This window comes from Neoarius graeffei, chromosome 10 (assembly GCF_027579695.1).
Source record: "Neoarius graeffei isolate fNeoGra1 chromosome 10, fNeoGra1.pri, whole genome shotgun sequence".
NCBI lineage: Eukaryota > Metazoa > Chordata > Actinopteri > Siluriformes > Ariidae > Neoarius > Neoarius graeffei.
In genome coordinates this window covers 24,041,404-24,063,321 of record NC_083578.1, presented here as the reverse complement: position 1 = coordinate 24,063,321, position 21,918 = coordinate 24,041,404, and the positions used below count along the sequence as shown (strand labels likewise).

At 40.3% G+C, this 21,918-nt stretch overlaps 1 protein-coding gene across 1 annotated transcript in view; it reads left to right on the top strand.

Annotated features, from left to right (window-relative positions):
* The first annotated feature begins 16,293 nt into the window (after positions 1 to 16,293).
* Positions 16,294 to 21,918, top strand: part of LOC132892973 (interleukin-17 receptor E) — a 46,729-nt gene continuing 41,104 nt past the window's right edge. Inside the window, exon 1 of the mRNA XM_060931588.1 lies at positions 16,294 to 16,563. Within this exon, the coding sequence (XP_060787571.1) occupies positions 16,459 to 16,563 (105 nt within the window). The 5' untranslated portion in view covers positions 16,294 to 16,458. The remainder of the gene's footprint in view (positions 16,564 to 21,918) is intronic.

The following is a 21,918-nucleotide window of genomic DNA, read 5'->3' as shown; positions in this document are numbered from 1 at the left end:
AATACACGATTCGCGTGCACACAGCAACGCCAATACATGGATACGCTCGGCTCCGCAGGCATCCTGCGCTCCAAATCACTCCGCCCTGAACAGCGAGTGCCCTCTGGAGGGTGCGCACTCCGGCCCTGCGCAGCTCACAGAGCGCGCGAGTGAAGCACACGAGCAGTGATTCGGGACTGAGCCGCTGTGTGTGTGATCCCAGTGCATATCGGGCATGCGCGTCACTTACCACTTGCAAGTGGAAGGATGGCAAGCCTAAAGACAATCATAACTACACAATGGGCAGTATTTGCATCAGTATTTGCAGTATTTTCATACTTTTATACTCTTTAATGAAAGGTGATACAAGGCGGAAGTCCGCGCCGTTTTTCAGCAGTCGTGTCACATGACCAACGCCAGCGAATCAGGAAGGTGGATGTCACAGTGACGTTGTCCAATGACGACGCCAGCTAGAGCTCAGCACAGCATATCCACGTATTCTCAATGTTTACACAGCACCGGACCAGACACGATCTGGATTGAATACGTGGACCCTGGCAGATTCCCGTTTCCCGGTGTTTCCAGGCTTTTTAATGTAAACGGACAGTGCATCCGCAAAGAAAACGAGACAGATACGGTCTAATGTAAACTTGGCCATAGACACAGACAACCATTCACACCTACGGTCAATTTAGAGTCACCAGTTAACTTAACCTGCATGTCTTTGGACTGTGGGGGAAACCGGAGCACCCAGAGGAAACCCACGCAGACACGGGGAGAACATGCAAACTCCACACAGAAAGGCCCTTGCCGGCCACGGGGCTCGAACCCGGACCTTCTTGCTGTGAGACGACAGCGCTAACCACTACACCACCGTGCCTCTCTCTCTCTCTCTCTCTCTCTATATATATATATATATATATAAAAAATTTTATTTATTTATTTATTTTTAACCAAAGAGTTGGCGTGGTAAGGCAGAGGCTTGTCAGTGCTGTTGTTCATCTTCTTTCAGGAAAAGTAACTTGAAACCTTTGAACTGCAGTGCTCAGGCTGCTGTACATGTACGGTTCTGGTCAGAAACTTACATGCATGGATAAAAATACGTCATGGCAATGTTGGACTTTCAATGATTTCTTTGAACTGTTCTTTGTCTGTGGGTGAATGATTGTATAACATGCATCTTTAAAAAAAAAAAAACAAGAATTTGGTGCACAAATTGTAATTCATTCTGTTTTTCTGTAATCAACACAGGGTTAGAATGATTCATACAGGATCAAACATTTACGCCCACATCGATTATTAATTCAGTGGTGCTGAAAGTTCAAAAATGTGTTTTAACTTGTTAAGGGCAAGGTCTGTTAACTTCCTGTTAGTGATTATGATTGATATAGCTGGTAGCTTCTCTGTGTCAACATAAAAAGGGTTTGTCTGATACCAACACACAGTATAATGGGAAAGTCCAAGGAGCTCAGTGCAGATCTGAGAAAGAGCGTCATAGATTTACACAACTCAGGAATGTCTCTTGGAGTCATTTCTAAACAACTGCAGATTCCAAGCTCATCAGTTGAAACACTTGTACATAAGTACCAGTTATTGGGAGGTGTAGCCACTTTGCCAAGCAACTTTACTGGAAGAAGACTCAAACTGTCACCCTCAGCTGAGAGGAAACTGGTTTGGATGGTCATAAATTTTTTTTTAAAAAACAGGAGCCACCAGGGCACAGGCCTAGCATGAACTAGAAGCTGCTGAAACACCAGTGTCACTGTCTACAGTCAAGTGAGTTTTATGTTGTCATGGACTGAGAGGCTACTGTCCAAGAAGGCCCTGCTTCAAAATTGACACTTTCCAACTCGACTAAAGTTTGCAAATGAACAAAGAAAAAAGCCTTCTCGAGGCAAGTTTTATGGTCAGATGAGACAAAGATTGAGTTGTTGGGTCACAATGACCAGAGGTACAGATGAACACTGTACTAACTGATAAGCATGGTGGTGGTAGCATCATGCTGTGGGGCTGTTTTGCTGCCAGTGGAAGGGGATGGAATAATGAAGGAGGAGGTCTACCTCAGAATTCTTCAGCATAAATTCAAACTATCAGGAACTTTGACACAAATGGGTGTTCCAAAAGGACAATGACTGCAAATACACATCAAAGCTGAGTCTGGAATGGATAAAGCAGGCTAACATTAAGTTTAAAACAAATCCTGACCTCAACCCGATTGAAAATCTGTGAACTGTGCTTAAAAGTCAGGTCTATGCCGGAAACACACAAATTTAATTGAACTCTAAAAATTCTGCCAAGAATAGTGGTCAAATGACCAACCAGAATTCTGCCAGAAGCTTGTTGATGGCTACCAAAAACATCTAGTCAAGCTGACACTTGCTCAGGAACCTTTAATACCAAATATTAGGTGTGTTGTATGTACATTTTTAACCTTGTGTTGATGTCAGAAAACCAAAAATAAATTAAAATTTGTGTACCAAATTCTTGTTCTTTTTTATGTTCAAGATGTATGTTGTAGAATCATACAAGCCAAAGAAAAAGAACAGTTTAAAGAAATCATTGAAAGCCCAATACTGTCATGCAGCGATGGGAATAACGGCGTTAGAAATAAACGGCGTTACTAACGGCGTTACTTTTTTTTAGTAATGACTAATCTAACTAATTACTTTTTACATCGTTATAACGCCGTTCCCGTTACTTACAATAAAATGCTATGCGTTACTTTATTAAAGCTGTTCTCATCTGGCATGCTGCTCGTTCAGCCTTTCTTTACTCTGCTTTAGTGTGGGGCGGGGAGACGCGAGACAACGGCACAGTAAGCCAATCAGAGTAGATTTGGACAACATACGTAGGTAGGCCACGCCTACTGCACTACTGCGCGCTCTTTCAATCGGAAGACACAGCGATGGCGAGCGGTCAGCCCAACACTGCGCTTTCACATTGGAAATACAGCCATTACTTTTCATTACTTGAAATAAAAGGCAAAAATGTGTACGTGCAATGCACATTATGTCAAGGAACAAAGCGTTTGTCCTCGTCAGTGGCCAGTAATTAGTAACATAATTTTAATAACTACAAAATATATTAAATTTGATAGATGTCTTCTCACATAGTCCCACAAAAATATTAATATACTGTAGATAATGTTACTGATTGGTTCTGTTAAGTGTCCATTTCAGTCATTAAACACATTTAACATTCACTTTTATTATGATTACACTAATTGAATTTGATTTTTTTTTTTTTTTGGGGGGGGGACAAAATGTAACGGAACAATTACTTTCCCTGGTAATTAGTTACTTTTATGACAAAGTAACTCCGTTACTAACTCAGTTACTTTTTGGGAAAAGTAACTAGTAACTATAACTAATTACTTTTTGAAAGTAACGTGCCCAACACTGCTGTCATGACATTCATGTGCATGGATGTAAACTTTTGACTGCCACTGTATATTGCAGGCATACACAATTCACATGAATATTGGGACACTTATTTTTCATCTTTTGTATACAAAATATTCAGTATTTTGGCTGTAGTATTTATATGAACACAATATAGGGTAAATTCAGATATTTTGAAACAGGGTTTTTTTTCATATTGTCTCAGCTTTATGAAATCCTCAAGATGCTGACTACTTACGAAGAAAATATCTCATCTCATCTCATTATCTGTAGCCACTTTATCCTTCTACAGGGTCGCAGGCAAGCTGGAGCCTATCCCAGCTGACTACGGGCGAAAGGCGGGATACACCCTGGACAAGTCGCCAGGTCATCACAGGGCTGACACATAGACACAGACAACCATTCACACTCACATTCACACCTACGCTCAATTTAGAGTCACCAGTTAACCTAACCTGCATGTCTTTGGACTGTGGGGGAAACCGGAGCACCCGGAGGAAACCCACGCGGACACGGGGAGAACATGCAAACTCCGCACAGAAAGGCCCTCGCCGGCCACGGGGCTCGAACCCGGACCTTCTTGCTGTGAGGCGACAGCGCTAACCACTACACCACCGTGCCGCCCTGAAGAAAATATGTTTACGTCATATTTTAAAGAAGCATGACTTACTCTTTTCTTCAAGATAGACTCAAAGCAAATTTTTAACGACTAGTAATTCAGGACAGCATGTTTGGAAACTTGGGACGCGTTTCAATTCTCAAAACCCCTCATCAACATATTCTCATAATGAACAGCGAAGATTAAGTTGGCTTAATTTCTTACAGCAATAACAGTAATCACGGGGTTTAGAAAATTATTAAAGCTCGACGGCCTTTCGAGTTCATAAAATTGGTGAAATTTAGTTCCCTCTGAAGTTTGGTCATTGTGCTATGTTTTTTTTCTGTAATATCTAAAAAAAAAAAGAAAGTCATTTTGTGACTGGAAGTTATTTAATTTGAGGGGATTCCTGAGCAAATAATGTGCATGAAATTGTTTGCTTCGCGCAGTCAAGCAGACAGAGGAAGTCCGTGTGCGCATGCGTAGGTTTACCACCTTCTTCTTTTGGGTTTTACGGCAGCTGGTATCCAGTGTTGCATTACTGCCATCTACAGGTTTACCTTTGACCGTGCACCGACAGTTCCATCATTCTGTCGCTAAACAAACAGCTGATCACACCGAGGTGCTCGCTGACTGCCGATATTTGAGTTTGGTCCTGCGTTTCCTTTCCTTCGCAACATAACGTCTTTTCTTCTCGCTTTCCGTTACTGTAGTCGGTCTTTCACATTTCGTTCGCACACTCACGTCCTCCATTTTTCTCTCTTGTTTCAAATTTGTATCCCACAATGCCTTGCGCGAACAGGGAAAGCCCACCACGTGATGCATGACATAGTATCTTGAATTGGGTCACAGTGAAGCAGGAAAAAAAATAGCAGAGAATTTAGGGCCACATGGCCTTAAATTCATTAACTGTTCTCATTTAAAAAAAAAAAAAAGAATAAAATTGGAAGTCTGTGATTCGAATTCAGTAGCTTTCGGTCCACTAAACAAAAATAATTGGGTATCGGGGAAAATTCTTTTTATGACCTAAACTTGAAGAATCCGAAAGGTAGTCTACCTTTAATATTTTCTAAATTTATCAGTAAACCTTTCTAAAAATTCAATATGAAGATGTTATGTTAAAAAAAGTCACGTCCACTGTCCATTCAGTGTCCCCTGCACTTTCATTCACTGCATAACACACCCCGCATCAAAATTCCCATCATGCTCCTCACCGCTCTCCGAAACTTGAGTACTGACAGGGCACACCTCTTCATCATTACAGCTTATTACTCCACAGTATTTAAAGCCTCTGTCCACTCAAAGTATTGTTCTGGTTTTCACTGCTCATTACCAAGCAGTTTTTTTTTAAATGCCTGCTCTTTCTACGTTTGACCTGTTCCTGTTTACTAACTTTGAGTATTGATTGTCCTATTTATGCCTGTTTGCAAATCGCCCGACCCATGCCTGCTTATTGACTACGTTTCTGCATACTGTTTTGGAATTGTCTGCAACTTGGAACTTTTATTAAACTGCACTTGCATTCTCTCTTTCCATGCCTGGGTTTCATGACAAAAGAATCTTAGTAAGTGGAAATATCTTGAGTACAGTAAAATCTAATATTTCATATTATAAGATGACAACAAACCAAATATATGGTTATTAAACCCGTTTCTAAAGTTTTCTTTTGTTAATTTCGAATTGTTCTGTCATTTAGCAGATAATGGTTTAATTTCAAGCACTTCTTTATATTAAGAAACAAAATTATCTCCCAGTAGAATGACCATTTAAAGCTTGAAATGAAAAAAAAAAATCTAAAAGCAAAAACAGGCTGAATAAACTTGTATTTGATTTATAACAATGTAATAATTAGGAAATATTAGGTTTGATACTTGCTCATCAAGATATTTTCTCTTCTTGCTTCGACATTTATTTTCAGTGTAGTCAAAAAAAAAAATCACCACAAAAGGGTAAGAAATTTGTTACAATTTATTTATTGCAGTCGCAGCATCAGACAGGATTATAAATAAAATGACATGAACACAGCACACTAAGTGCAATACCATATCTTATTTATATGTAGGTCGCTCATAAAGATAAGATAAGACAAGACTTTTGTCTTTTGACTATTTTGACTTTTGACTATTGTCATTGTAGTTATACAATGAAACCAAGTTTGGTAGCATTCAGAGAAAACAGCAGCAATAAAAAGAATATAAATAAAATACGAGATAAAGTAAGTGGGGGATTGTAATGTAGGCAGATATTGCACAATTGTAACAGGTGTATTTACATTCTTATATGTAAAGTGATCAAGTAAGTAAAACCTCTCACCCCCTGCATGAGACTACTGGCACTCTGAGCAGCACCTTCAGCAGCAAACTGCTGCACCCACGGTGCAAGAGGGAACGCGACCGCAGGTCTTTCATCCCAACTGCTGCCAGACTTTTCAATGACAGCCTGGCGTAATGTAGCACTGTTTCTCAATGTCACCATCACCTTTTGTCACTTTATTTGCATCTCATCGCCATCATACACCAATACTAAAGAAACCTGGTCTAGATCCTCTTTCACTGTCCGATTACAGACCCATCTCTAATCTCCCTTTCCTAGCCAAAGTAATGGAGAGAGTTGTAGCCTCTCAGCTTCATACTTTCCTTGCTCGTAATGATCTCTATGAACCCTTTCAGTCAGGCTTTCGCAATCTGCATAGCACTGAATCTGCTGTCTCAAGAGTTGTTAACAACCTCCTGCTCTCAACCGATGCTGATCATTTCAATGTCCTTGTCTTCTTGGACCTCCCAGCTGCCTTTCACACTGTACATCATGAGATACTCGTTTCCAGACTATCTTCTCTTGGTATACCGTGAGTTGGCCTAGTGGCTAGCGTGTCCGCCTCTCGATCGGGAGATTGCGAGTTCTACTCACGGTCGGGTCATACCAAAGACCATCGTAAAAATGGTACCTACTGCTGGTCTGGCAAGGCACGCTACAATACAGATGCGAGTGGGGAGTCAAACTCTCGTGGTTACCAAAGGACTAGCCCCCCACTGTAACCCTAGTTATGTAATAGGTGAGGGGCTATGGAGATTGGCTCTGCCATATGGCATGGGAAGGACTTCTTTTGGTATTACTGGCTTAGCTCTAGCCTGGTTTCAGTCATCACTATTGTTCATAAATCCACTGTTACCATAGCTCAAGGTGTACCTGAGGGTTCTGTCCTTGGTCCCCTTCTCATCTAGCCACTTTATCCTGTTCTACAGGGTCGCAGGCAAGCTGGAGCCTATCCCAGCTGACTACGGGCGAAAGGCGGGGTACACCCTGGACAAGTCGCCAGGTCATCACAGGGCTGACACATAGACACAGTCAACCATTCACACTCACATTCACACCTACGGTCAATTTAGAGTCACCAGTTAACCTAACCTGCATGTCTTTGGACTGTGGGGGAAACCGGAGCACCCGGAGGAAACCCACGCGGACACGGGGAGAACATGCAAACTCTGCACAGAAAGGCCCTTGCCAGCCATAGGGCTCGAACCCAGACCTTCTTGCTGTGAGGCGACAGCGCTAACCACTACACCACCGTGCCACCTGGTCCCCTTCTTTTTATATTGTATGTTTTTCCTATAGGCCAGATTATTCGCAACCATGGCTTTAACTTTCATTGCTATGCTGATGACATTCAAATCTACATCACTATCACCCCTTCCACAACCTCTGTTCAGCTGCTAAGGACTTGCATCTAGGGGTCGACCGATAATCGGCCTGGCCGATATATCAGGCCGATATTCTGCATTTTTAGGGTTATCGGTATCGGCCATAATTTCCACCGATATGCCGATAACATGCCTTTTTGCAGCCATTTCGTTCCTAATGCGACTGTCACTGCACGTCCTTTCCTGCACTCGCCTCTCTGAGTTCAAGAACACGGTCCCGCCCACCACAACATCTGATTTGTTTGGCACAAGAGATATAGCCAATCGACACGTGTAGCTAAACGCTGTGAACTGTTTCAAGACGGCCGTACGGGCACTCGGGCAGAAGCAGATCCCACTTCAAGGTAAGGACACGCTGCTTTTGCCGCAATAAGTCACAAACACACAAGTTGCAAAAGCACAACATCATTATATGTTTACATTCTTCATCTACTACTCGTTAAAATTGTCCATTTGCATCTGTGTAGCCAGGCAAACTTGGCTTACGGGAGGAAGCACTTGAATTAGCCTACAACCAACTAGTCTCGCTGAAACTACATGTAATGTTGTCCATAGTAAGCAGTCCCCAGCATAACGTAGGCTGCAGTCATTTTTAAATCCCCGTCTGGAAACGTTGTGAATGTGTCAGTAGTTCTACTCGAACAGTAGAATGACAGCCATACAGAGAGGTGGTCAAGGGAAGACGAAATAAAACGTAGTGTTTGTGTTCTGTAGGCTAGCGCAAGCCTACTGGCTATTTGTTATGGTGATGAGTAAACTTCATGACGTGACTCGTGCTCAAAAAGCGCATTGCACTTGTATATGTTAGGTAACTTTATAAAGCGCTATTTGAACATTTAAACAAGCCAGGTGTGATATGGTGCTTTATTTCTCATTTTATTCTAACTAATGTTTGACTTTATTGTACAAATGCTTCTGGCATCTCCCTGCACAAAATTTCATGTTCAATTTTACAATTAAACATACATTTCATGGATATGAAGGTCTGTGTCAGTGTGTGCTATGTTTAATTTCATGTGAATTATAATGTTTACATTTATCGGTTGCACATCGGTTATCGGCATCCCAATTCCATAATAATCGGTATCGGCCCTGAAAAAAACATATCGGTCGATCCCTACTTGCATCACTGACCTCAAGCAATGGCTGCATAAGAACTGCCTTAAACTTAATACTAGCAAAACGGAAGTTCTACCATACACTACCGTTCAAAAGTTTGGGGTCACTTTGAAATGTCCTTATTTTTGAAAGAAAAGCACTGTTCTTTTCAATGATCACTTTAAACTAATCAGAAATCCACTCTATACGTTACTAATGTGGTAAATGACTATTCTAGCTGCAAATGTCTGGGTTTTGGTGCAATATCTCCATAGGTGTATAGAGGCCCATTTCCAGCAACTCTCACTCCAGTGTTCTAATGGTACAATGTGTTTGCTCATTGCCTCAGAAGGCTAATGGATGATTAGAAAACCCTTGTGCAATCATGTTAGCACAGCTGAAAACAGTTGAGCTCTTTAGAGAAGCTATAAAACTGACCTTCCTTTGAGCAGATTGAGTTTCTGGAGCATCACATTTGTGGGGTCGATTAAATGCTCAAAATGGCCAGAAAAATGTCTTGACTATATTTTCTATTCATTTTACAACTCATGGTGGTAAATAAAAGTGTGACTTTTCACGGAAAACACAAAATTGTCTGGGTGACCCCAAACTTTTGAACGGTAGTGTAGGTACCAAAAAAAGGTTTTGAACTTCTCCAATTTCACTATTGATGTTGATGGTGTGTCTATAAGTCCTTCCCAAGTTATAAAAAAAAAACCTTGGAGTTCTCTTTGACTCCACCCTTACGTTTGAACCCTATTTTAAACTCATTACGAAGAATGCATTCTTTCACCTCCGCAATATTGCACATCTCCACCCTCTTCTCTTTGAAACTGATGCCAAAATGTTGGTCAATGTGTTTATCTTTTCTCGTCTTGACTACTGCAGTTCTCTCTTTTATGGTCTCCCTGCCACATTGCTCAACCGCCTGCAGTACATCCAAAACTCAGCAGCTCGAGTCCTCACACTCACCAAGCGCACTGCTCACATCACTCCTGTTCTTCAGCAACTGCACTGGCTGCCAGTTATTTCTCAGATTAAATACAAAGTCCTGCTACTAACTTATAAAGCTCTTCATGGTTTCGCCCCTTCCTATCTCTGTGATCTAATTCGTTTGTACTGTCCCTCCCGCTCCGTCAGATCTTCTGATTGTCCCACATTTTAAACTGGCATCTATGGGTGGCAGATCATTCAGTGTTGCTGCTCCTAAACTCTGGAATTCATTACCACAATCACTTCGTAACCAGGGGTGTAGTGGTAAAAAAAGAGGTGGGTAAACTATAAATTTTGGGATCGGGGGACCACGACGTTGTAAGGGCCAATTCATAGTCGACGCAAGCATGACGCAAGGATGCTACGATGCATATTGTATGAAACAACTTTTCTGACACATAGGAGTGTGTGTGTGTGTGTGTGTGTGTGTGTGTGTGTGTGTGTGTGTGCATGACAGTGCATGTGTGTGTGTGTGTGTATATATGACAGAGTGTTTGTGAATGTGCGTGTGTACTTGTGTGTGTGAGTGCATGTATGTATGTATGTGTGTGTGTGTGACAAGGGTTCCCTGAGGTCTCTACTCTATATCATTCATAAAACAAGATACACAATAAGTATATTTGAGGTTTATTAAATCTTAATAAAGAGAAAAATAATGTCAGTGTGAAAGAATAGCAAATTACACATACCAACAGTAGGCCATATGAAATCCATAAGCTAACAGATATATCACAGCAGTAGACCTTGCACTAGAAGAATATTAACTTTTGTATGTGTGTGTATGAAAGTGTTTGTGTGTGTGTGTGAGTGTGAATGTGCATGTGTGTTTACTTGTGTGCATGTGTGAGTGAGTCCAAGCATTTGTGTGTGTGTGTGTGTGAGACACCAAGTAGAGTGGTGTTTATGAAATCTAAATAATCAATAAAGAGAGAAAAATAAAGACTGTGTGTAAGAATGGCAAATTACACATACTTTCAGTCCAGATGTGTGGATGGCATCTGATGCTTTCTGATACTGTCTCAGTTTCCTCTGCCTCCATTTCGTCTGTCTCTGCATCTTCTCTGTCTGATTCTCCTCCCTCATTTTCTGTTCCGTCTATTTCTGTTTTTCTTCCCTCATTTTCTCCTCTATCAAAGTTTCTCTTAAAGGCCTATCTGATTCTCCATCCATTTGCCTTCTCTCTTTTCCTCCCTTTTCTCCTCTTGTAGTTGATCCTGTTTCATCCTCTCTTTGCCCTATTTTCCTCCTCTCACTCTCTCCTCCTTCTGTCTCTCCTCCTGCTGTTTCTCCTGGCCCCGCAACACTGTCTGTCTCTCCACCACTATCTGTAAAATTAAATTAAAACGGCTAAGTACACCAATCATGTGGACAAGTATTTCTGCCCAATCTGAATGCTATAGCCTTCTTTAAAAAATAAACACACACACCCACACACCGAGAAGGGCGGGGAGGAGTGACTTGCCTAACGTTACTTTAGGCTAAGTTCTCTATATTATGTCCGTGACATGAAGCTAGCATGCTGTCATCATGACTTCGAGATTAACATGAAATGACAACTATTTGTCTTACAATGCGCTACAAATACTGAATTTATGTTGATATAATAATTACCAAAAACTTTAGACTGCACTAACAACGTCATTTGTCTGCCAGAAAGGTAGCTAATTTGTTGGCACAAGTTAACAACCTAACGTTAGTTAGTGGCATGGTTCACAAACCAAAACGATGGGGAGTTTATCCTAAAAACGTGAAGTTCAGGATTCTTTTTGGACTCACTGTGTCGAGACGTTTTGCTGGTATCAGCTGGAAGGGTGATGCTCCGACGCTTCAGAAATCGCCTAATATCCATTTCTTCACCATTTCTTCACACACGTAATCAGTGACTAATGAATGTCGCAGTCTGCTGGCTCCCGCAAGAGGGCGAGCGGTAGACAGACAATTACTACGCGTAGGCTACGCAGTGTTGATAAAACCCACAAGAACTTGTGCAGGATCTACTAGGCGTAGGCAATTGAAAAATAACGGAAAAGCTGTTTTAATATCTGTATAAAACAAGAGACATACGTGCGTAAACTATATTTAGAGGTTCATAAACGCTATTTCCTAAAATCTGGAGGTGGGTAAACGGCGTTTATGTGCGTTTTCGCACCACTACATCCCAGTTCGTAACTGTTCCACTCTCTCGTCCTTCAAAGCTAACTTGAAAACGTTCCTCTTTACTTCACACTACTCTTCTTAGTGTTTTTGTTTTTTGTGTAACTCCTGTGTAAAGCATCCTTGGGTTTGTGAAAGGCGCTATATAAATTGAACTTATTATATTATCATCTCATCGCCATCATCGACTTATGCTGTGCAACAGTATTACTATTTGGTACAATATCCTTTTCATTTGCAAGTATTTTCTTATTCATATTCTCACTCTCACAATTGTTCTGGCCTGAGTTTCCCAAAAGCATTGCAGCTCATAAAGTAAAGATCATCATTAAATGGTCAAGCGAGCAGCATAGTGAACGCTCTCTCTCCTAATTAAGATGCTTAGCATTTAAGAGGCTTTTGGGAAACCCAACCCCGTACAATTATGTTCATACCCTGTATTTTTTGGTCATTTATTGGTTACTTCACACACATATTCCATCCTCGTTAGTTATGTTATGCCGTGCAATAATGTTCATTACCTAGTGCAATATTTCCATTTCTATTTCAGTTGCCAGTATTTTATTAGTGCAAAATTGCTACTTCAGGTGAAGTCCTACTCTTGTTTAAGTTCCATTCTTATTTTGTTGTGTACATTACATACATGCTTTTACTTTATTTATTTATTATTTACTTTCTTTATTTTATCATTTGTTATACTTTTACTGCGGGCGGCACGGTGGTGTAGTGGTTAGCGCTGTCGCCTCACAGCAAGAAGGTCCAGGTTCGAGCCCCATGGCCGGCGAGGGCCTTTCTGTGCGGAGTTTGCATGTTCTCCCCGTGTCCGCGTGGGTTTCCTCCGGGTGCTCCGGTTTCCCCCACAGTCCAAAGACATGCAGGTTAGGTTAACTGGTGACTCTAAATTGACCGTAGGTGTGAATGTGAGTGTGAATGGTTGTCTGTCTATGTGTCAGCCCTGTGATGACCTGGCGACTTGTCCAGGGTGTACCCCACCTTTCGCCCGTAGTCAGCTGGGATAGGCTCCAGCTCGCCTGCGACCCTGTAGAACAGGATAAAGCGGCTAGAGATGATGGCTGGATGGGATTTATGTAGCGAGTTTCACTACTCCTGAGGAAGAAAAAAGAAAACCTTGCAGGAGAAAGCTAAAAACCTCTAACTGTTGCTAACGCTGAGCAACAGTTCCTGCCATGGAAGTGCACTTGTATACTGAGGAGGAAGCAATTTGCATTACAGCCATGAATGAGGATTCAGGATGGCGGCTCGGCTCGGTTTTCCTTTTCGGGTGCTCTCGTTTTCTGTTAGAATTTGGTAAAGAAAAAATAAATATTATTTCTCAGGAGAATAGCATTAATTTTACAGCATGGATAGCGATAACGACAGTGTTCACTGCGAAAGCGAGTTTTACTACCCTGAGGAAGAAGAAATAAAATAAAACATTTCAGGAGAAAGCTAAAAACCTCTGTTGCTAACGCTGAGCAAAAACATGGCTGAATCCTGAATGACTCAATTTTGTATAAATAGGGGACTACATAGGCGGCAAAATGTAGTTTTTTTTCCTGCCATGGAAGTGCACTTGTATACCGAGGAGGAAGCCATTTGCATTACAGCCGTGAATGAGGATTCAAAATGGCGGCTCGGCTCGGTTTTCCCTTTCGGGCGCTCTCGTTTTCTGTTAGAATTTGGTAAAGAAAAAAATTAATATATTATTTACCAGCTTAAAGTGCCATTCCACCATTGGATGTATTTTTTTGGCATAAAATACAATATATTTTATGACAACATGACTAGACAGAGAAATCTTTTAGCTTCAAAATGATATATCAAACATAATTTTTTGACAAGTATATTAATTTTGCGACCAAACTCACCTACCCTTTTAATTTCCGCGCGGTAGTGAAACGTGATGTCATCGGCAGGTTCCCCTTCTTGTGTACTACGTCACGTGTGACGTGGCACAGATTATCAGCAATGGCGGATAGAACGCAATTGTCAGCTTCGGAAAAGAAGCGAAGGAAAATAGCAAGTGATGCCCAAAAGAGACGGTCGATGGTGAATATCGGCACAGCAATCGACAAGTGGAAATCGCGTTCTATCCGCCATTGCTGATAATCTGTGCCACGTCACACGTGACGTGGTACACAAGAAGGGGAACCTGCCGATGACATCACGTTTCACTACTGCGCGGAAATTAAAAAGGTAGGTGAGTTTGGTCGCAAAATTAATATACTTGTCAAAAAATTATGTTTGATATATCATTTTGAAGCTAAAAGATTTCTCTGTCTAGTCATGTTGTCATAAAATATATTGTATTTTATGCCAAAGAATACATCCAATGGTGGAATGGCACTTTAAGGTCGGTCCGTATAAGATGATGCAGACCTCCCAGCTGGTAAATTTTTAATATATATATATATATATATATATATATATATATATATATATATATATATACACTGGAGATCAAAATTAGAGAACAACTTATAAAAACTTGAATAATTTTGAAATAATACCATCTTCACTGCTCAACAGTTTAAGGACATTTTGTTGTGTCTATACCATGCTACAACAACACTTTCACAAAATGGATAACGCATTTCAACAAAAAACCTGCATTTTGCAAAAAATGCACTGATCAAAATTAGAGAACACTTTCAGGTGCCTCCCACTTAATGGTGCTAATCTAGCACATGGTGCTAATTTCCTTGATTATCAGTCAACCCCTGTTTAAGTGGCATTCTAACTGCCAGTTTCATTGACTTTGCAAGATGGTGGGTCGTTCTAAAGTGACTGAAAGCCTCCGGCAGCAGGTTGTCCAGATGAAAACCAAAGGGATGACCCTATCAGCCATAGCAAGACAAGTTGATCGTTCCAAATCTGTGATTTCAAGAATATTGAATCTTTACAAAACTACAAACTCATTCAAGTCGCCCAAGAAGGCTGGTCGTCCACGGAAGACAAATGCAAGAGAGGACAGGTCACTGCAAAGGATGTCAATGGGTAATCGTTTCCATACTGCAGGTGGAATTGCTCGCCAGTTCAGTGCTGAACATGGTAAGGATCTGTCTCGCCATACAGTGGCTCGCCGTTTAAGAGCATTTGGACTGAAGGCCCACACTGCAGTGACCAAACCTCTCATTAGCAAAAAAAATCAAAAAGCTAGACTGAGCTTTGCTGAGGAGCATGTTGTGTGGACAGAGGAGAACTGGTCCAGGGTTCACTTCAGTGATGAAAGCAAATTTAATTTATTTGGGTCTGATGGGAAGCATTATGTTCGGTGACACATTGGAGAAAGACTAAACCCAAAGTGTGTAAAGAAGTCAGTGAAAGGTGGAGGAGGAAGTGTCATGGTTTGGGGCATGTTTTCTGCTGCGGGAGTTGGGCCTCTTGTACAGCTACATGGCCGAGTGAATGCAAATGTGTATCAGAACCTTCTTCAACAGCACATGGTTCCTTACTTGCGTTCATCGCCCAATCAGCCTGCAGTCTTTATGCAGGACAATGCTCCATGTCACACAGCAAAACGGGTAAAGAATTTCCTTGAAGGTGAAAACATTGAATTAATGGCATGGCCTGCCCAGAGTCCTGATCTCAACCCAATAGAGAACCTCTGGAAAATCCTTGGTGACAAAGTTATGGTCAAGAAACCCTCTACAATCACCGAACTGTGGAGGAGGCTGGAAGAAGAATGGACCAAAATCACACCAGAGCAGTGTGAGAGACTAGTGCTATCCTGTGGCCGCAGATGTGCTGAAGTCATTCACAGCAGAGGCCTGTACACTTCTTACTAATTGCTGACTGTTGTAACCTTCAGATTTTTGTTCCAGATTGTTGTTCTCTAATTTTGATCAGTGTGTTCTCTAATTTTGATCAGTGCGTTTTCTGAAAAATATTTTTTTGTGTGAAATGCCTTTAGTCATTTTGTGAAAAAAATGTTGTTGAACCATGATATGGACACAATAAAATGTCATTTAACTGTTGAGCAGTGAAGATGGTATTATTTCAAAATTATTCAAGTTTTTATAAGTTGTTCTCTAATTTTGATCTCCAGTGTATATATATATATATAAAACAAAAACATGACATTTTTCCTACCTCAATAATTAATAATAATAGTAATAAATAATTATTATTATTATGAATAAAAGTTTTGATTTTCACTTTTAAGGCCAGAAAACACCTGTTGGAAATGAGTGTCGTGTGTAGACGCGTGTAGTTTCAATTTTGTTGTTCTTTCACAATGATGCTGTACTTTATTACAATTACGTGTTTTGTTTTGTTTTTTCCACGCGTCTGACTGGTCGTGTCGGGAATTGAGTGGGCGGGGCTTCGCGGCTACACGCTTTAAACCCCCTTTAACCGCGTCTTCAGGTTTACAGTAGATGGAGCAGAGCGATATGAAGGAAGTTGAGCGTACAGTCGGCTCTTTCCGTTTGTACCACGTTGTCGGGGTTCTGTCCCGTCTTAACGCTCCGGATATTCCCTAAACAACATGTGAGTTTGGACAGTACACGTGGGACAAACACCGGAAACAGGTCCAATGCACGGACGCGGCGTTTTCACGTGTGTAGTCGTCGCTCTTTACTGGATCCTTCTCGGCTTCTCTGTCGAGACCCAGCGACAACATGTCCTCGTGGTCAGACAGGTAGGACATGTTTTTCTGTTTGTGTCAAGCATATCTGCTAAATCACACACGTGAGTAGTCTGTAATTGCATGTGCTTATGTGATTTGAAATATGCTGAACACGTGACACCATGCGAATGATAAATCAAGCCATATGTCATAAGAACAATCTCACGTGTGCGTCTGTCTCAGAAACTGGGTACTGTGGGGGTAAATATACTCCCAGTCAATAAACTATACGCTTTTGAATGGTGATGTTGGTTTTAATTTGAAATAAAACTAAATCTCTGATGTGAATATTCAGAATTTGGCAAAAAATTCTGCAAATTTGTGGGAAAATGGCGGCTTGATCTGGGACATGATAATAGTCCATTGAAAAGTCTACAGTTATCACTAATTGTATTTCAAGTTGTAACTTTATACACCTAAGGATCGGTGCACTCACAGAATGATGATAACCGTAATAAAACTTCATGCAAAATATCTGATCACCATCATAACTCCATTTTCCGCAGACCCAAAACCGATACGATTGTGTGTTTTGATCTAAACGGAAAGCCTCAGGGTCAGGGTCACGACCTCACCAAAAGTAGGAACTTAAAATCACTACGCCATATAAAAATTTAGTTATAAATCTGCGATTTTGTTTTGTAAAACGAAAGCTGAAAGTTAGGTATAGAACATGTTTCTTACAGAATATGTTACGATGGTAGCTGGTCTTGTATGAATTTCTGAGCTATAAAATGAGTTGTGGTCTATTTTTTTCACCATAGCGTGTTATTTGTGTGCGGGGAAGGACACACATTAACAATTTGCATGTGTAGAATGGAATTTTCCACTCCAACAGCTAGAAGTTGACCGTGCTTCCATTTGCGGTCTTTCTGTTACGCGGGTGATCTGTTCGGACGTTATTACTGAAAAGGTGAGTTTTGATAGTTTTATTTGGTTTTAGTCTTGCAGTATAAGGCAATAGAATGTTTCTTTTTCATCTTGCTTTCATATTTCGTAGTGTTTGCGTATTTTTGGCCGATATTTTGCAACCATGGTCAATTTAGATCGAACTTCTGATAGAATGTACGGCCAGTCATTTTGCCCCGCCCCTGCCTTGCGCACCGTCTGGTGCGGTAACGATGTCCTGATGCTCACGCGCCGCAGTAGAGACCCGCGCGACCTTCAGCCGGTACAGTCGCTGTTCTTTTACCACCGCCGTTATTCTCATCTTTCCGGTGCGTTCTTGATTTTTCCATTGTGTCCTATTTCGCCATATCAAATACCCAAAATGTATCATATTATTCATATTTAAGTGAATAATCAATTCAGTCATCATAACTTAGCATTTTTAACCCAAGCAATCAAAAAGAGGAAATTTATTCAATATTTTCACTCCTCTGTGAAGGAGGGGTTTAATTCTTCATGATGGAGTTATTTTATATGTAAATCAATTTTACAAAAGCCTTTGAATTGTAATCAAAAAAAATTTCCACAGTGGAGGCCAGATAAAGCAAGATGCTATCTTTATTCTTATTAAACATGACAAAAGAAACATTGAGTGTTAAGTAAATGCAAAAAAAAAAAAAAGAAAAATTAGAATTTATTTTTTGACCATAATGTCCCAAATGAGAGACCAGTTTCTGAGACGGGAGCCTATAAAGTGCCAAAAGGTGTGGTTTTTTTTTTTTTTTTTAATTAATTATTTAAAAAATATATTATAACACATTATAACACAAGATCATAGCCTGTGTGCATATAACTTAAAAAAATGCATATGTGTGATAAAATAACTATAACCTTTTGATAGTAATTGAATCATGTGGAAGAAATGCCCATGAGAATAAACAAATGTATGGGTTTTTTGGGGGGTTTTATTTGTTTGGTTTTTTTGTCATGAAAAGACTAAAGGTGGTTAAACCCTTTAACCACTGACTGACTGGTTCTCATCAAATAAAAAATGAAGACAAACAACTTCAAACCTCCATTACGAATGCATTAATTCTGAAAACATATTGGATGATTCTAAGAATTTATGCTACAGTAAAGTCTAAGTGTTGATGTGAGGGGTGAGAAAAGTTGGCGATGGAGTGGAAAACACAGAAGGTGTTTTAGACCGTTTTCAAATTCCCCCTCCCATGTTCTCTCGGTCTGATTACATGTTGTGTTATGATGGGGTGAGTCACGCAGAGGAAGAAAAGAGTTTTTAATTTTGTTTGTCTTAATTGGTTAACTATACCAGATGCAAAGCATTATTACCACGAGTTTTCGTTTTAAATGACTCTTTGCTGTTATACACTTGACACTTGTTTGAGAGCAAAAGATGATGGGTCAGAATCCCAGCTAGGTGATGTACTCTAACAGATGTATTCTTTAAGTAAATAATACGTACTGTTTAGTTACATATCCCTTGCTTGCAAAAACCGAATCAAGCCGGCGACCCACTGACATCACCAAACTTGTATTCTTCTTTCGTGTTGCTTTTCAAGGCTTGTACTACACCTTCTTTCAGTTGTTGCTTGATACGGGGGTATTTCTCCATTCAGTCTCCTCTTCACGAGGTGAAATTGGGTTTGTTGTGTGTTTTGGGTCATTGTCTAGCTGCGTAATGAAGTTCTTCTGGGTGATTGGTTTACATCTTGTGGTATGGCATCTATATTTCTGCTTTTGATGTCTTCAAACCGTGGATTGTGATACTTTCACTTCTACCCTGTGGAAATTGTTCATGGCACTGATTTATTTATTTTTTCCTCGAAGCTCGGTCAATGCTTCTGTCATCAGTTGTTTTTGGCAAACGTGTTTAATGTCTGGCTGTTAGTTACACCAGTGATGATATTTTTTTTTTCCAAATTTGTTGTACTGGCGATACCCAGTGCTTGCGCAATGACTCCGATATACCCTGGATGTTGGGAAAGTCTGCATTAAATACAGAAATAACCCAAAGCTAGTTTACTTTGGAATAAACTACCTCGACTTGGATTCGTGCGCATTTTCGATGGAAAAACTGACTTCTGGTTTGTTTGTTTGTTTGGGGTTTTTTTTTTCCCCTTGTGATTTGTTGCTGTGATTTGTGTAGGCATGTGTGAGCTCAAACTGCCTCAGTGTTTCACGACAAATCGCTAAACTTTTAACAATGCCTCTTTTCTCAGCTTCAGAATGGCTCCTGTAGACAGCTCTTTGGTCATCATGTTGGTTTATCCTTTTTTTTAATAACAAATGCAGTCTTCAGAGGCACACAGCAAATTCCTCAGTGTTGAATTAACACTTTCAGAGTTAATTTGTGTCCAGTTGGACCTATATAAACACCCTGGGTGTTAATTCAACACTGGGGATTTTGCTGTGCAGAACCCGATCCGAGAGCAGGTATTCCGAGATGGTAATTGTTTAAACAAATCAACTTAAAAGGACACACATGGACAAGAAGAAGCATCTGTCGGTCATGTGTTCCAATAGTTTTGATCACTCGGAGAAATGGGTTCAAACAAAAGGTGCCATATACACGAATTTGTTTCACACATTTAGATGTAAAATATCAGGAAGTGAAAGTTGATCCACTGTCATTTTTATCTTTTGATCTCAACTCCAAATATATGGAGTATAGCAAGGGCACTGTGTCTCAATCAGATGCATGTTGGGACCTGTTTCTTACATTTGCAATCGTTCTAACCAGTCCCATTCAGATCAACCAAGACCAAGCTTTTACTTTCGGATCTTGAAAAGATCTCGGTATTATACAATTAATATGAAGGATGAATTACTTGCAATGTTAAGTGGATTACCTAATGTCATACATTTTATTTATTTTGACTGCTGACTCCCCTGAGCCTCATTACGTATATATCAGTTGGAATTTGGATTTAAAATATTTTCCAGTCTGATTCAATGACTCATCTTATGCAGTGAAAACGGAGACTAGCCAGATTATGAATCTGAACAGAAAGCAATAGGTCATAAAGCAGTGCACCATTTCATCAATGATGTTTTGCGGTTTGGGATAATGGAAGCTACAAAAGACTTAAAGATTCGAGTTTGTAAAACCGTTGATTTCTTCATGAAATTTAAACACCACAAAATTCACAGCATTCGAATATACTCCTTCAAAAACCGCACTTCAGTATTTTAATGTTTTGATTGGCTTTGCCAGGTTGCTGAATTTTTTTTTTTTTTTTTTTCAAAGCACATTTTGCAACCTGAGTTTTACTGGTTCGAATTTGAGCGTTGGGGTGAGTGTCCTGAGCATACAGTTTTCCAAACGGACTTGTAAACTGAATCTGAAAATGATTGAATCTGAATTTGTGAACACTGGGGAATCTGTTTGAATACAGACGCTTAATTTTTTCATAAGCATGAATTTTACAATATGAGAGTCGGAACACTAAAGCTACTTTAAATGTCAAGGAGCTTAATTCCAAACAAATACATATTTGCAGGGTTTTTTTTTTTTGGCAAAGTAATATACAGTTGTGGTCGGAGGTTTGCATACAGTGACACGAATGTCATCTTGGATATGAATGTCATGGCAATATTTGGGCTTTCAGTAATTTCTTTGAACTGTTCTTTTTCTGCACCAGAATGTACAGCATGCAGCTTTAATTAAAAAAAAAACACTAGTATTTGGTGCACAAGTTTTAATTTTCTTTGGGTTTTCTGAAATCAACGCAGGGTCAAAATTATACATTCAGGGTCAAATGTATACAGCACACCTAATATTTGGGTAAATTGTCTCTTTGCAAGATTCACCTTGACCAAACATTTTTGTTTACCATGAACAAGCTTCTGGCAGAATTCTGGTTGGATATTTCACGACTCTTCATGGTAGAATTGGTAGAGTTCAATTAAATTTTTTTTTTTTTTTCTTGGCGTGGACTCGACTTATAAGCATGGTCCATATACATATTTTCAATAGGGTTGAAGTCAGGACTTGTTTTAAGCTTAATGTTAGACTGCTTTGTCCTTCACAACTAGTTCTGATGCATGTTTGGGTTCATTGTCCTGTTGTAAGTCTCAAGGCGTGTTCAAGTTTCTGATGGTTTATGCTGAAGAATTCTGAGGTAGTCCTCCTCCTTCTTCATTATTCCATCCACTTTGTGCAATGAACCAGTTCCACTGGCAGCAAAACAGCCCCAGAGCATGATGATCCTACCACCACCACCAGCTGGTACAGTGTCCTTCTGTACATGGTGGTCATTGTGGCCAAACAACTCAATCTTTGTCTCATCTGACCATACAGCTTTCCTCCAGAAGGCTTTTATCTTTGTCCCATCTGACCATACAGCTGTCCTCCAGAAGGCTTTATCTTTGTCCGTGTGGTCAGCTTCAAACTTTAAGCTTGAAGCTGTCAGTTTTGGAGCAGGGGGTTATTTCTCAGATAGCAGCCTCTTAGTGCAT